General features: G+C 38.0%; 1 protein-coding gene across 4 annotated transcripts in view; it reads right to left on the bottom strand.

The window, feature by feature from the left end:
• Positions 1-5: 5 nt before the first annotated feature.
• Rbp6 (RNA-binding protein 6) overlaps positions 6-14090 on the bottom strand; it is a 194505-nt gene continuing 180420 nt past the window's right edge. For 2 of the 4 annotated variants that reach the window (XM_044393783.2, XM_017148440.3), the window contains 3 exons: positions 8978-9043; positions 8156-8397; positions 6-6756 (listed from right to left, as the gene is read on the bottom strand). In XM_044393783.2, coding sequence (XP_044249718.1) covers positions 6715-6756; positions 8156-8397; positions 8978-9043 — 350 coding nt within the window. In that variant the 3' untranslated portion in view covers positions 6-6714. Of the gene's footprint in view, positions 6757-7634; positions 7853-8155; positions 8398-8977; positions 9044-10185; positions 13852-14090 lie in introns of those variants that run through there. The other 2 variants (XR_011418872.1, XM_044393785.2) reach the window with 2 other exon arrangements.

Raw genomic sequence — 14090 nt, 5'->3', positions numbered from 1 at the left:
ACAGCTTATGTTTTTGAACAATGTTCATATTGGTTTATTTATCATTATGAATTAATTTATTTATTTCTCAGTTATTTCATTATAATTTTTATTTTATATATATATATATATATTTGTTTGTCTTGGTTTTCGGTTCTTCTTGTTTTTTTTGTTGCTCTAGAGCGTTTCTTGCCGTTTGTTTTTTAAACTTATGTACCATTAGCTTAACTTATTATGCCATTATTTAATTTCATTTTTGTTTAAAATCATGTTTTAGTTTTCTGTTCTTTTGTATTTGTTTTTTTTCTTTTATTTTTCGTTTAATATGCGGTTGCTGATCTCTGTTGTTGCTGCTGATTCTGCCGATTTCACTGCCGATCTTATCCCGATCGAGGGGATAATGGATAATAATCCCCAAGAACCTCATCTTTCCTCCCTGTTCGTGGCACATTGTGAACAAAGTGATTTTTAATTTGCTGCTAAAGTTGTTCGCATTTTTTTTGCATATACATATAGCGGGCTGACTGTGTGAGTGGGTGTTAATGTGTGTGGGTAAAGTGTGAATGTGTGTCCGTTAAAAACTTATGTAATTTGTGTGTGTAAAAAAGCAACAATTTGCCCCTTTGTCGTCTGTTAATAAATGTTGCACTTGCTGTTGTTCTTGTTGTTGTTAAGGATGTGGCCGTTGTCGATGGAATTGTTGGTGATGTTGTTGGTTGGTGGCCGCATAGTTCTGTTTCTGTTCTTTTCGGTTCGAGGGTCCTTATATATAATTGAATTTCTTTTACCACCAATATGCGTGCCTGTCTGTCTGTTTGCTCATCGAATGCTTAACATTATTGAATTTAACTATATGTTATTTGTTGTTCTTGGTTATATAACTATGTATATATATGTATATATATCATTTTGGGTTTTATTCTCATATATGTATATACGGGCATATTTGCTGTTCTCAGAAAGGTTTCTCGGCCTTTTTTTGGGCTTGTCTTCCGTTTAATATATATATCATTTCGGATCTTCTGGTTTTTTTCTTGTTTTTATGCGTTTTCTCGTAGTAAATATACAAATTCGTTACCGGATTTCTTTATAGAAATGAAAAACTGTTTATTAAATTCTCGTTATGCTTCTATTTATGTGTATGTGTCTCCGTCTTCCACCTTCCGACGCTTTGTTGCGGTTTCTGGCCGTTAATTATTATGTTTGTTACCTTGTATAGTTTGCTGTAAGTGTAGTACTGTACCAGTTTATGTTATGTTTAATGCTTATGTACACACATTGGCAATCTCGCATCCCGCATCCAACATTCATCATCAGCCCATCCCCAATGTGTACGATTTCAAACCACCCGAACCCATCGCATCCATTCCATTCCATCTGGTTTCATTTGTGTTAAAGTATTCGCACGGAAAGTTGGCAAAGCTCTCGGCCCTGCGACTCCATAGACAGTATGTATGTATGTTTAATTGATTCTCGTCCTGCGCTCCTTAATTACTTTACTTACATAGTTAGAATACTTACAAACTGGACGCCCTGCTATGGCGCATTTTATAAATGTATCTTCATCGTCTTGTTGTCTGTCTTGTAGTTGCATATTCATCTGCCGCCCGGTTTTGTCTCTAAAGATTCCTTTGACTTTTATGTGTATAAAGTATTAAAATGATTTCATCTTGCTTGGTTACGCATTTCTTGTAAATACAATTTTAACGCCTCTCACGCCGTTCGTCTTGCCTCAATTATGTATTATTTGTTTTTTGTTTTTGGTTTTTGGTTTTCCTCATTTTCTTGTATATATTAATATATAATTTTCCATATAGTATAGTGTAAAATATATAAGAGATATTGTCAATATAGTAAAGGTGTTTTGTCAGCAGGAGTTCTGCCACTTCCAACTGACACATTCCTGGGGGGAATTTCTTACTTATAGCAAAAATAGTCAAGTGATCGTTCGTATGAAGGTTCTTTTTTATGTGATCTCCATCGTATATATGCGTGTGCCAGTGTCTGTGTCTGTGGCTGAGTGTGTGTTGTTTATGTGAGTGCTGTGAGGTGTATGTACACATGTCTATAAAAAAGAACCGAGGATAGAAATGTCTCGTGTGATTAAAGGATTGCTATCTTATAAAAGCACGTCAAAGTGTAGAAGGCCCACAAGTCGTATTTCGTGCCAGGCGCCCCTTTGCGCCGCTCTCCGCGCTTCTCAAAAAGGCCAAGTGGTCGGCCCGTCTTACTCATCTGTGTGGTTACTGTTGTTCTTGGTTTTGGTTTTGGTAAACAGAAAGTTTCTTCGTCGTTAGCGCTAGATATTAGTTAAATTGTATTTCATTATCGTAATCGTTATCGTAATTGTAATCGTATTTGTTGATGTTGTTGCTATACTCATACACATAATAAGAACTGATATGTTTGTAAGTCAATAATAAGAGAAAAACGGAAAGCAATTCGTATATGTAACTACGTAACTCCGCCTACACCCAATCCTCAACATCATCTTCTGGTGTTTCGCCAATTTAAAACTATTTTACATTACACTTTATGTCTTTTCGTGCCGCGTTTTTATATATTTATGTTTTGGCTTCCACCCGGCTTCGACCACCAATTGACTTTTTGACCGAAAGTTGCGTATAGCTTAAAGTATGGGGTACATTATTTTTAAAAAATCGTTACGGCATACTTTTTATACACTCATTTCTCCGTTCTCGATATAAAAAAGAGAGCTCACTTGTCGAATTCTATAAATGGTTCTCCTTGTTCGTTTTATTTATATTTTGTTCAATTTAAAGCTTTTGCGCCTGCGCCGTCAAGCTGCTGCGATCTCATCCTGGACTCCCTTTGCTTCGACGGCGCATCAGTAAAAAAATAATGAAAAATGTTTGTTTTTTGTTATGTCTTTGTCTTTGTTTGTTCGCTTATTTTTTGGTTTCTAAAAAATGTTCTTGTTTCTTGTTGTTGTCTTTATGTCTCTGTGCTTTGTTGGTGTTGGAAATTCTCTAATTGACTGAAATTGATTTTGTTACAAGGACGCATTGCTTGTTGCTTCGGTATTCATTAGGCTGAAGTTGATCCGGTATACCAATAGTAGTTATATGTCATTGATCGGCTATAGCTTCCGCAGAAGATCCTTACAGAATATAGAATAGAGCACTACAAAACACAAACAGAAAGCCTAGAGTCGATCGTAAGCGGGGAAATGCTGGGGAAACTTCTAGGAAAGACTCAACATTACACCTAAAGCTGCATCGACTTACAACGTAATCGGACCTGGGATCCTCGGATTATCGATTATCTATCATCCCTCGTCCACCTACACCACAAATAATACGAGTACAAACGATTGCCGGCCCACTGATCATGGATCGGGGCCCTAGTTAAAGAAGTGTAGCAATACAGGCTTAGCTGCCTGCGAAATGATTTATCCAGACTCAGACTTAGACAGTCGAGGGTCTGCCTGGCGTTTCAGCTAATCGCTTTCTTTAATATATATCTGGTATGCATGTATATATATTTACGTGTAGGTGTATATATCTTTATGTATATTTATATATTGGTGTATATTTTATGTATTCCTTTTCTGGTTTTGTTCAATTTACTTCTGCTTCCGCCGCGCTTGTTGTTGTTTTGAATTATTGCTTTTAGAACATGTCTTAAAAATATATTTATTTATATATTTATATATGCCTTAGACGTAGGTTTAATATATATATATATATCATGCAAATATAACATGTTTGCCGTCGCTGCCCTTCGCTAGCCTTCCCGTTTAAAAATATCTGCCCCGCGGGGAAGAAGCTGCATCTGGAATTCTCCCCAATGACCTCTGACCTCCTAAAGTAATCCACACCTGGTAAAGGTCCACTTCCGTCCAAACTCCCGATATGCCAGACTGTCCAATGGTCTGATCTTTGTCTATCTAAAATTGAAGATTTCCGTCTTTTCACTTCCTTAATTTGTTACCTTCTGATTTTTGTTTTTTGATTATTTATAAATGTGATGCACATGGCAAAGTCGCTAGACGCGATCTTTGGAAAATCTGAAATGATCGGAGTGTGGGGGTTCAACACTTTAAACGTTAAATGTAGTTATGTTACACTGCAACTATTTCTTGTCCGTCTTTAAATATCGTATATGTTTTTTTTCGGCTTTTGGTTTCGGTTCCCGCGATTTCCCTCTACTTTATAGGTAATGTGTAAGTTTGTTGGTCCGAGACTCGACAAAAGTCCTGGAGAGCGTTGGTTTGACAATTTGGCAAAAAAGTTATGAAAGGAACATTTTCACTGTTTCGGCATTTGCTTTTGTTTTTCCACTGGCTTTTCTCTGTTCTGCTGTCTCTGCTTTTGCTTTTGTTTTAGTTGTATGCTTTTTCCTGGGTTTTACGTCGCCTAATGCAAAAAATCTCAGACAGACAAAAAGCGCAACGTATTGTTGTTCTGTCAATTATAGAATATTTCCTTCTCTCTGCTATTTTGGTTTTCTCTGGTTTTTGTGTGGCTTGCAATTTTCCCCCACTTGCTGTGTGTAACAAATGTCGTTTACTTATCTAGCTGATAGGTTTTGTTTTGTTTTGTTTGGTTTTGCTTTTCCAATAATTTAATACTCCATATAGTTGTATATAAATATATTTTTCTATTACGCCCCCGATTGCATCGTCGTCGTTATCGTCATAATCCTCAAATATGTCTAGTACATCCATCGTCCGGGCGATTTGCCGGACGGAGCGACTAGAAAAAAATTAATTGCACATTGCGTGGCCTGCATTTCATCGACTTCATTTCCTTCCTTTTCCATTTTCATTTCCAATTTTCCACTTCCATTTTTGTGGCTCATCTGTGATCCTTTTTACACGCTTGTTTACAGATATATTTAGTTAAGTGTTTAAACATTTGCGATTTTGCGCGTTTGTTTTATAAATATTTTATTTACTTAATCGTACTATATGTTGTATGTATAATAGTTCATTGTTATATTTGCATATGCTCTTACCACGTAATTTGTTTAAGTGTTTCTTTTTGATTTATCGTAAGATCTGTGTCATGTGTCCTGTGTCCTGTCTGTGTGTGTCTTTGTGTTTGTCTTTAGGTGTATGTGGGTGTATCTTGTTGTATCTCAAAAATTGTGTGTTTCTTACATATTTAGGGAGTTGCTCTTTGCTTTTTGCAGCTTTCATTGTTCTGGATTCTCCATTGTTTTTAGCAAATAAATTGATTTATGCCTCGAGCTACGGAAATTCACTCTCTCACTTCGCTTTCATTGTCATATTTAATGCTTTAACATATTTGTCTAACTATCCACTGTTTAATTAGCATTATTTACCATTTTGCTTTCAATGTGAACACAAAAGTTATAGGTTTTTCCTCTACGTTCCCCTGATTCGATTGAAATAATGAGAAAGAGAACTTCAACATAGTTAATAACAAATTGCCTTCGACTTTTGCTCACATTCGCTTTTGTTTTTGTTCTTTGTTGTTTACTTTGGCCAATAAAGGATTTGTTGTACTTTAAAATAAATTCATAAATATAACTGTAAGCACAATTTTGATTTGGTTCATCCCCAACCCAGTCGAGAAATGAAAACTAAGCCCAACCGATTTTTAACATTTTCAAACTCGTTTTCTTAAATCGATTATCGTTGAAAGTACAATAACTTGTGGTTGGATTCCGCGTTTTGATTCAAGTAATTCCCTTTGTATATATTGCAGTTTACTTTATGTGTATAAGAGTGTATATTCTTGTATATATATGTGTATATATATATATCGATTTTAACTTTTAAAGTTACAACTTAGATACGTTAAGAATAGCAATAATAATGGTAATAATAATTTGCCTTTAATAATACGCAATTAAATAATAACATTTTCGCTATTATTGCAACATTTTTGCTTTATCTTTTTTCAACTCTATCGTTTTATTAGTAACCCCCTCGTTTTTTTTGTGATTTCCTTTTTTTTGTTTTTGCTTTCGTTTGTTGGTTTCTCATTACTTAAAAGTGGTTACGCCCCCTTTGGCCTGGTTGTCATCCGTGGGCGGTGGGCGTGGAGTGGGTGGGCGGAGGCCTCCGATTTTTTTGCTGTGTGAGTAGGGCCACGCCCACCCACGCCGCCACAGCCGCCCACCGCGATGGCACTCCACTCCAGTTGGACGCACAGTTTCCGTTTAATTTGCATTTTAAACGATTTTTGCTGCACACGTTGCATCTTTCGGGGCCAAGCGTTGTTCTTGCCGATGTTGTTGTAGTGGTTGTTAAATTAAAATTAATTTTTTGTTTGTGTTCACTCGTAGTTCGTCCTCATCGTATTTTTTTTACTTTTTCGAGTTATTTTTTTTTCTTTTTTTGCCATGCGTTAATATGTACGTATTTGTAATATACGTTAATTAATTAATTATAATATGTGTGTTTGGTTTATTGTTTGTTGCTCTTGCAGTTGTCTCGGTTTTTCTTGCTTAACGGATTTCATTTTGCCATTTGTGGAATACACAAATATGTAATATGTACTTTATTTGATTTATATTTATATATATGCAGGTATATATAATTTTAAATTATTTTTTCTCTTTTGCGCTCTGTGGTTGCAGCACTGCAGTGTGTGTCTGTGTGAGTGTGTGTCTGTCATTTGTTGCTAAAGTTGCTGTTGCATTTGTTGCTCCTGTTGCTGTTGCTGTTGTTAATATTGCTGCTGCTGCTGCCTTCGTGGTTGTTGCTTTTGTTGTTTTCATTGCGGTTGTCGGCGCCACCTTTTAATGGTATCCATTTGTAAATGCCGCAGGAATTAGTGGTCCCTGTAAATAAACGTTTCGTGGAGAACAAAACAAGCAAACACCAAAAATTATTCAAATAAAATACAATTTCTAGTTGCATAACTACGCACACACATATATGTATGTATTTATAAAAGTATAGGTAGATAAGTATTAATATATATAAAGTAAATATTAAGAGGTATACATATATGTACTGAATATAGAGATAGAAGTGGCAAGTTGTCGGAAGAAGAAAAATCGGTAATTTTCAAATTTGTATTTCGATCGCTAAACAAATAAAGAGATCTAAAAATTTTCACAGAACGCTGACCAGGCTTGATAAGGACGGAAAAGTCTGCATTTTTATTATTAAATTTATTGTGCAAAATAATAGATACAAAATACAAACACTGAGATATTTATGAGCTTATTGTGTTTGACATTTATAAACATAAAATCACATTTTAGATCGACTTTGTAGTTCAACTTGCTCTTTTTTCAATACTGTTCCACAAAATATAAAATCACTAATTTCATTAAAATGCATTTTTCCAGAGACTTCCACTGATTGTCCTGTCCTTTATCAAGCCCCGCCGACAGCCATGGATAATAAATATGTTTCGTTATGATTTATTTTAGTTTGCAGCGAGGCATGGGGGTATTGAAATATTGAAGTATGAACATATTCATATATAATACATATATGGTGTATACAATTTAAATAAATAATAATAGTTTAATTGAAACGGCCTAGGAAACTGTGCTTGTGACGTGCATACATATTTTTACGTTTATTTATTTTTTCTTTTTTTAATTTTGTTTGACTAGTTGTAGTTAAAAGAATTTGATTGTTAATAATTGAAATCGTTTAGTTGAAAAAAGAAGAGAACACGCTGTAGTTTTGTTGGTGTGCCTACCTTGTGCAACTGCGTTTGTTTTATACTCTTATTTCTTTTGTTTGCTTTCGTTTAGCTTTATTTTATTTGTATTTTTTCATATATTTTTTCGATTTAAATATATAATTGGTTTCTTTTACTTTTTGCATATCTTTTGTTTTGTTTTTGTTCTCTTGCATTTATATTTTTGGGTTATCAGTCTTTTATATATTAGCCATCGCAAAGTTCAACGAATAAATCTGTACGAAATGAAAGAGAAATACATACAATATATAGAAGGATAACGCAATAGTTTAGCTCTACATCGGCAGTCTCTCCTTATCTCTACGGTATGAGTGTGTGAGTTTTGTGTGTGTGTGAAGGATTCGGGATCGAATCGCAGGTCTCGAGACGCGAGATTCGAGACTCAAGGGTCATGTGGTTGTTTCGTATCGCTGGCTTAGACTCTAGCTCTAGGCCCAAGTCCAGAGATCGGGTGGTCCGGTGATCCGGCGATCTCGGGACCTGGGACTCCTGGCCGCAGGATCAAAAGGACGACTCACCGGGCTGTAGTTCAACGGGGCTCGGCTGACGGCGATGGGGAAGCCGGACGGCTGCGGACTGGTGGCCTGCACGTAGCCCACATTGTCGGCGGCCGCCGAGCTGTACATGTCGATGGTTGGGCCAGGCGAGTTGGTCGACGGGAATCCCTGCCGGGTGGCCGTGTTGGCGGCGGCGGCATGCGGCGATGCCGACGGTCCATAGCTGTGGGCGGCCGCAGCAGCCGCCTGATAGTTGTTCATCACTGCAAAAAGAAGGGATAGTTCCAATAATTCGTTAAAGGTGATCAGAAAAATTAAGTCACTCCTGTTAAAAAAGCCTTTACTAAACATTCCTCAATAAGTTTACTGTATTACAATTATATATATTTATATATTACAATAAATAAATAATTTAAATTGTATTTGTTTGGCAACATTTTATTTGGGAAACGGTACGTATGAGTAATAAGTCCATTTAGAAACTAATTTTTTCCGGAAAGAAATTCTTTAAATATTGTTGTGCTAAACATTAACATTAAATATGTATTTAAAGCAATCAAATGAAGTACTTTTAAATCACATATGTGAATCATTGAGTAGTCTTGCTTAAAGGAAATTGAACCTTAAAAAACAATTGATATTAATCGACCAAAAATGTTTATTTACTTTCTCCCCATAATTGATGGGCAGATATTTGCTTGTCTGACACTAGTAAATAGTCACAGATGATGACTTTTGGTGAACCGATTCGAGCTCCTTGTACACTATTTAAATTAGTTTTCTATTCCACCTGAACTTTGATTTTGCCCACCTAACTCTTCACCTGGAAATGGGGTCACTCACCTGACAGCGCCTGGGTCAGCAGCGGTGTATTGTTGTTGGGTGTCAGCTGCCCATTGGTTAGATCAACTGTAAGTGGCAAAAGAGGGCGAGAGGTGTGTCATTAGTGGGGGCGGGTGGCTAACGGTGGATCGTAACTAGGCGAGTAAAAGTCGGGCACATTTAGAAGGTGCCCGCGACACAAGAGTATACGAAAGTAATCAAGGCTGAGCTCTAAGGGTAATATGTGGGTATGTACGACGGGGAGTTGGGATCGGGTATATAGTTATATATATATTTATAGTGGGTATGGAGTGAGAGAGTATTCGAGTATGCGATTGTAATACATGTGGCTATAGCTCTGTTATATCGGTGTGCCGAGGAAGCAAACAATCAAAAGCGAAAGTAAACAACTCTAACTAGTCCCAGAACAACTACGATGCCAAGCGCAAACACAAAAGACGAACCAAAGAGCGAAAGGAAGTACGTACATATATAAAGTATAAATGGAGGGGTGAATGGGATGGCTGGGGGTTTTCGGGGAGGAAGCGCTAACTGGAACGCAGGTTATGAAAACACAAAGTGCTCGGTTATTAAACGAGCTTTGGGGAGAGGATGTTGACGCTACAGTGACAAAACAAAGCCAAAGCCAAAACTAAACCAAACCAAACCAATCCGAACCCATCCAAACTCAGTTACTACGCTTGGTTTGCCCAGTGATGTGCACTTTCCTTTGGGCGCTCCCGTTCGCTTTTCCCCTTTTTTTTGCCCCGTTATCATTGTTATCGCTTTTTTTCTGTGTTTTGTGGCTGTTCTCCCTTGTTATGGTCACAGCTGCAACAGCAAGTAAAAATACGCCAGCGCCAATATTGAAATGACAACAGAATGCGAATGCGAATGAAGGCAAGCGAAAAAATGGGTTGTAACGGGTTAGGGCTGGGATCGGAATAGGGATATAGTGGGAATATCTGGGGATGTCTGGGCGGGGGCGTGGGAGGAAACGTAGCAGATGCATTTCCTGCGGAAACACAAAAATTGATGTAACGTAACGTGACGTAACGTAACGAGGCTTGTCCCTGGCAGTCGTTCGCTTATTGTAAGCCACCCACCCATAACCCCATCATCCGCCCACAATCCGTTCCCACCAACCCACCCTCCCACTCACCCTTACGACCTTCGTCATCGCCGTTGTGCGTTTTATGGCGCCAATCAACTTTGGCTTACGTTTAGTTTACGTTTTTGTGCGAAATCTCGGTGCGCCATGTTGTTTTCATTAGTGTTGAGTCTGGGACTCTGATACAAAGAAGCGCCCGAAAACCCGGAATCCGTATACGGACCGAAATAAAGAACCCGTAAAAGCAGTAGCAGCAGCAGCAGCAGTTGCAATAGCAATCGCAATAGCGGCAACGGTTGCCTTTTGTAAATAAATAACTTATTTAGCCGGGGTTTTTTCGGGCTGCCATTGCATGAAATGCGTTTCCGCTGGAAATGGGAAAGTGAGTGGGTTGTGCGGGTCTTTGGGTCTGTGGGAAAAATTGCAATTGTCAGTCCTGCGGTTGCGGAAAAACAACTGTTACCAGCTGTCGACCTGGCAACCCTGTTACGGCCACAATAAAAGGTTAAATTGAGACATTTCAACAAACAAAATCGGTCAACAGAAGACATTTACATGATCACGATACTACACGGTACAGCTTTGAGATAACGTTATTTTCAGGGAGGGGAGAAGAACTTATATTAAAACTAGGGTATACAGATTGAAGTAGGTTATACATGTTTTATGGTTACAGCTGTTCGCTACTAATGAGTGTGTTACATGATACATTTTGTTGGTAAATTAAATGCTAGATCGAGCTACTTTTTCGTCCGACGCTTGAGCTAATTTGGTATTGTTAGTTTTTGATGTGTGTTAAATGTTTTATAAAACAAAGTTTCTCAAACGGAAGAGCACTACACAGAAATGTATATATGTTTCTCCAACTACGACTGGCGCCCAACGTGGGGCATTCAGTTTACAATTTTGTGTGTTTTTATTGCGCGCTTTGCTAAAACTTTTTCTATCATCTAACGGTTTACATACAGTTAATAATCGTAAAGTGTGAAAATTTGTTCGGATATGGAGCCAAAAACGGTTATAGGTTCAATATAAAGATGAGTATACGTATATAAAAAGAGTATAATGCTTGTACGAATATGCATTGGAACAATAAGACGACCATTAGCTGACCTTGTTGACTGAGGAGTGTTCTTTGTCGCCGATTCTTTTCTGGTTGCTGCTGCTACTTCTTCTGTTGTTGCCGCAGTGTCCTTGCCAAGTTGCTGTCAGAATATTACGCATACGCCCCGATGGCCACTTTGTCACTCACTTGGCCCCTTCAAGTCCACTCCCTTCGGATCGCTAATAATCGGGGGTTGACTGCCTGAAGCCCCAAAAAGATAGACTTTTGCTTGGGTTTTTTGGTTTCGGCTTTGCATCCGCATTTATTTTATTTTCACTTTATTTATCTTAGTTTTGTGCATTTATTTAGTTAATAACTTTTCGATTTCGATTGCGATTTCGTTTTCCATTTCGATTTCGTTTCTGCGCAAGCAAATGGTTTTCTTGTTCTCGTTTGAAGCGTTTTCTTATAAATCACAGTATATACGTGTAAAATACATATTGGAATATGCGTGGGTGTGTGTGTGTTCGTGTCTGTGTTCGCTATATAGGTTTTTGTAAATAACTCGCAAGCGTTTGGTAATTGTCAATTTAAATAGTTGCAAAATACCTCGAAGCAGTTTCCGGGTATCCGGATGCCACAGAGTTGCGATAATTGCATTCAATTAACTAAGTAACAGCTTATCCATCTATATAGAGTTATTGACCGATCTTTTCGTATTAGGTTCGATAGTGTGTGTGTTTAAATAGCTAGGGGTGTGTGTGTGTTTGGGTGAGACTTACATGGAGAGGACATAGAAAAATTGTATTTTTCATCAACATAAGAGAGATTTTTGGTTTTTCTTTCTTTTTTTTGGCGCTGCTAAGTTGCTCTTCGAAAATGGATGGACATTAATATTGTATTTTTCGTTATTGTACAAATCAAATCGATTCACGCTTCGTATAAAATGAGTACTCAACTTAGTTTGTAAACGTCGTATATTAAATATGTATATATAAATATTCATGTATATAAGGTATAGTATATAGGTATGTATATAGTAATGTCTATATATGTACTTTAAATAGAAATGTCGAAAAATTTCGCTCGTTTTTGCTGTTAGCCATTTTGGAATTCTTGCGATGCACCGATGAAGGAAGGAATTTATATAGTTTTGAATGCTTCAAGGCTTCAATTCGCATGTGGGCCAAATGCGGTTTGCTAATACATATGAAACGGAATAACACAGCTACAGATAATGGGCAAATCTACTAATTAATGAACTTTAGCTATGGCAAAAATCTCTGCACGTTTGATAATTATCTAAAAACTCATGGGACCACCGACAACAACGGAAGCAAAAACAAAATCGGACTGGGAAATGGATATGGATGTGAATGTGGATGTGGAAAGCGTTGGTGAAAAAGGAAAAATTGCATACATAATGTGCAGCAAATTAATTAAAGGATAATAATGGCACTACATGTGACAGGCCTGCTAAAATTTGTTGTTATCTAAATGTTTTTCCATGTGCACTTTCGCTGTTGTTGTGGGGGTAGCGACTAATTTATGCATACAGGGACTACAAATGAAATTTGCATTTAAATGCTACGGTAAAATAGTTTTATAAATAATAGATAGGCGTCCCTGAAACGGGATGCAAATGGTCGCAGGTCAGGTCGGGGTGTAAAAAGCGAGACATTCTATTTATTTTCGAGTGGGTGAGTGGGAGGAGGGTATGAAGATCGAGTATAGTTCGCTATAAAGTATCGTTATACAAGTATTGTGTCACATTTCTAATTAGGTTTCTAGAGACAGATATTTAAGTGTACGCATGTCTGTGAGTATTTGAGTGATTATGCTGGCCTAGATCTAAACGATTCTAAGTACTCGATTATATCCGATTACGAAACTGCACTAGGATTGGTTAGTACGGGTGCTAGCTGCTCTATAGATACGATATAATAGGTTTTATACGTTGGGGATGCCTCTAGTCACTACGGATACTGCTGCGGTAATTGGTTAACTGCTCCAACAATATGCGGAATACTTTTCGGGAGAGTCTAGTACGTAAGTTTCGTGTGTGTGTGTGTCTCATCTATAAAGACTGCAGCTCTAAGTGTTACTGTGTGTGTGTGTCGAAGATACATTTTCTATGTAGTTCTTTTCAAATCTCTCGTTAGTTCTTAGCATGTTTGCTCCACTTTTGAGTATTTCCGTGGTCTTAGCAGTGGTTTTTACTTTGGTTGTTGCAGTGGTTACCATTTACCGTAGTTACAAGCTAAACTAACGCTCTGGGTTGCATATCTCTTCCAGCTGCTGTTGGCATTGGAGTTGTAATGGCTGTACCTACTTGTCACCGTTCAAATGATTACATGGTTACTTGACACAGAAAAAGGGCGGCAATGTAAACGGAACTCTGGATCTCACATTCTCATTAGCATTCTCTTTCTCATTCTCATTCTCAATCTCAGACTTGTGCGATTCGATTCGATTTGGTTTAGGTTCTCGTTTAGAAATTTATGTTGCCCAGAAACTGCGATTTGATGGCCGCGGATCGAGCCGTGAGCGCCGTGGCCAGCGGCAGGGTCAACGCCTGTTGGTGGTACGCCGACTGGGCGTGGCCAGGGGCGCCACCGGAGGGGGCGACACCCGCCGCCGCAACAGCAGAGGCGGCGCCAGCGGGGGCAGCTCTGCTGCGGCCCGGGGCAGCGCTACAAGCGGTACCATAACTTCTACCGATGCCGCATATTGTCAAGCCTACAAAATCATACGAGATACAAGATAGATGAAGAGAGAGATAGACAGAGAGGGGGGCAAACAGAAAGGTACAGTCTGCCTGGACCTGCAAAACTATCGATGGCTAATGGGGCGGATAGATTAAAAAAATAAAAATTCTATCACAAAAAAAAATTTTTACAATAATTTCCCTGAAAGTTAGCCAATAATGAAATAAACATTGTCTTTAAAGGTCCCCTTATATTTTAGCCGTTTTTGGT

Source organism: Drosophila takahashii, chromosome 3L (genome assembly GCF_030179915.1).
Source record: "Drosophila takahashii strain IR98-3 E-12201 chromosome 3L, DtakHiC1v2, whole genome shotgun sequence".
Classification (NCBI taxonomy): Eukaryota; Metazoa; Arthropoda; class Insecta; order Diptera; family Drosophilidae; genus Drosophila; species Drosophila takahashii.
Note: the sequence above shows the minus strand (reverse complement) of the source record. Positions and strands in the feature narration are given on the sequence as shown.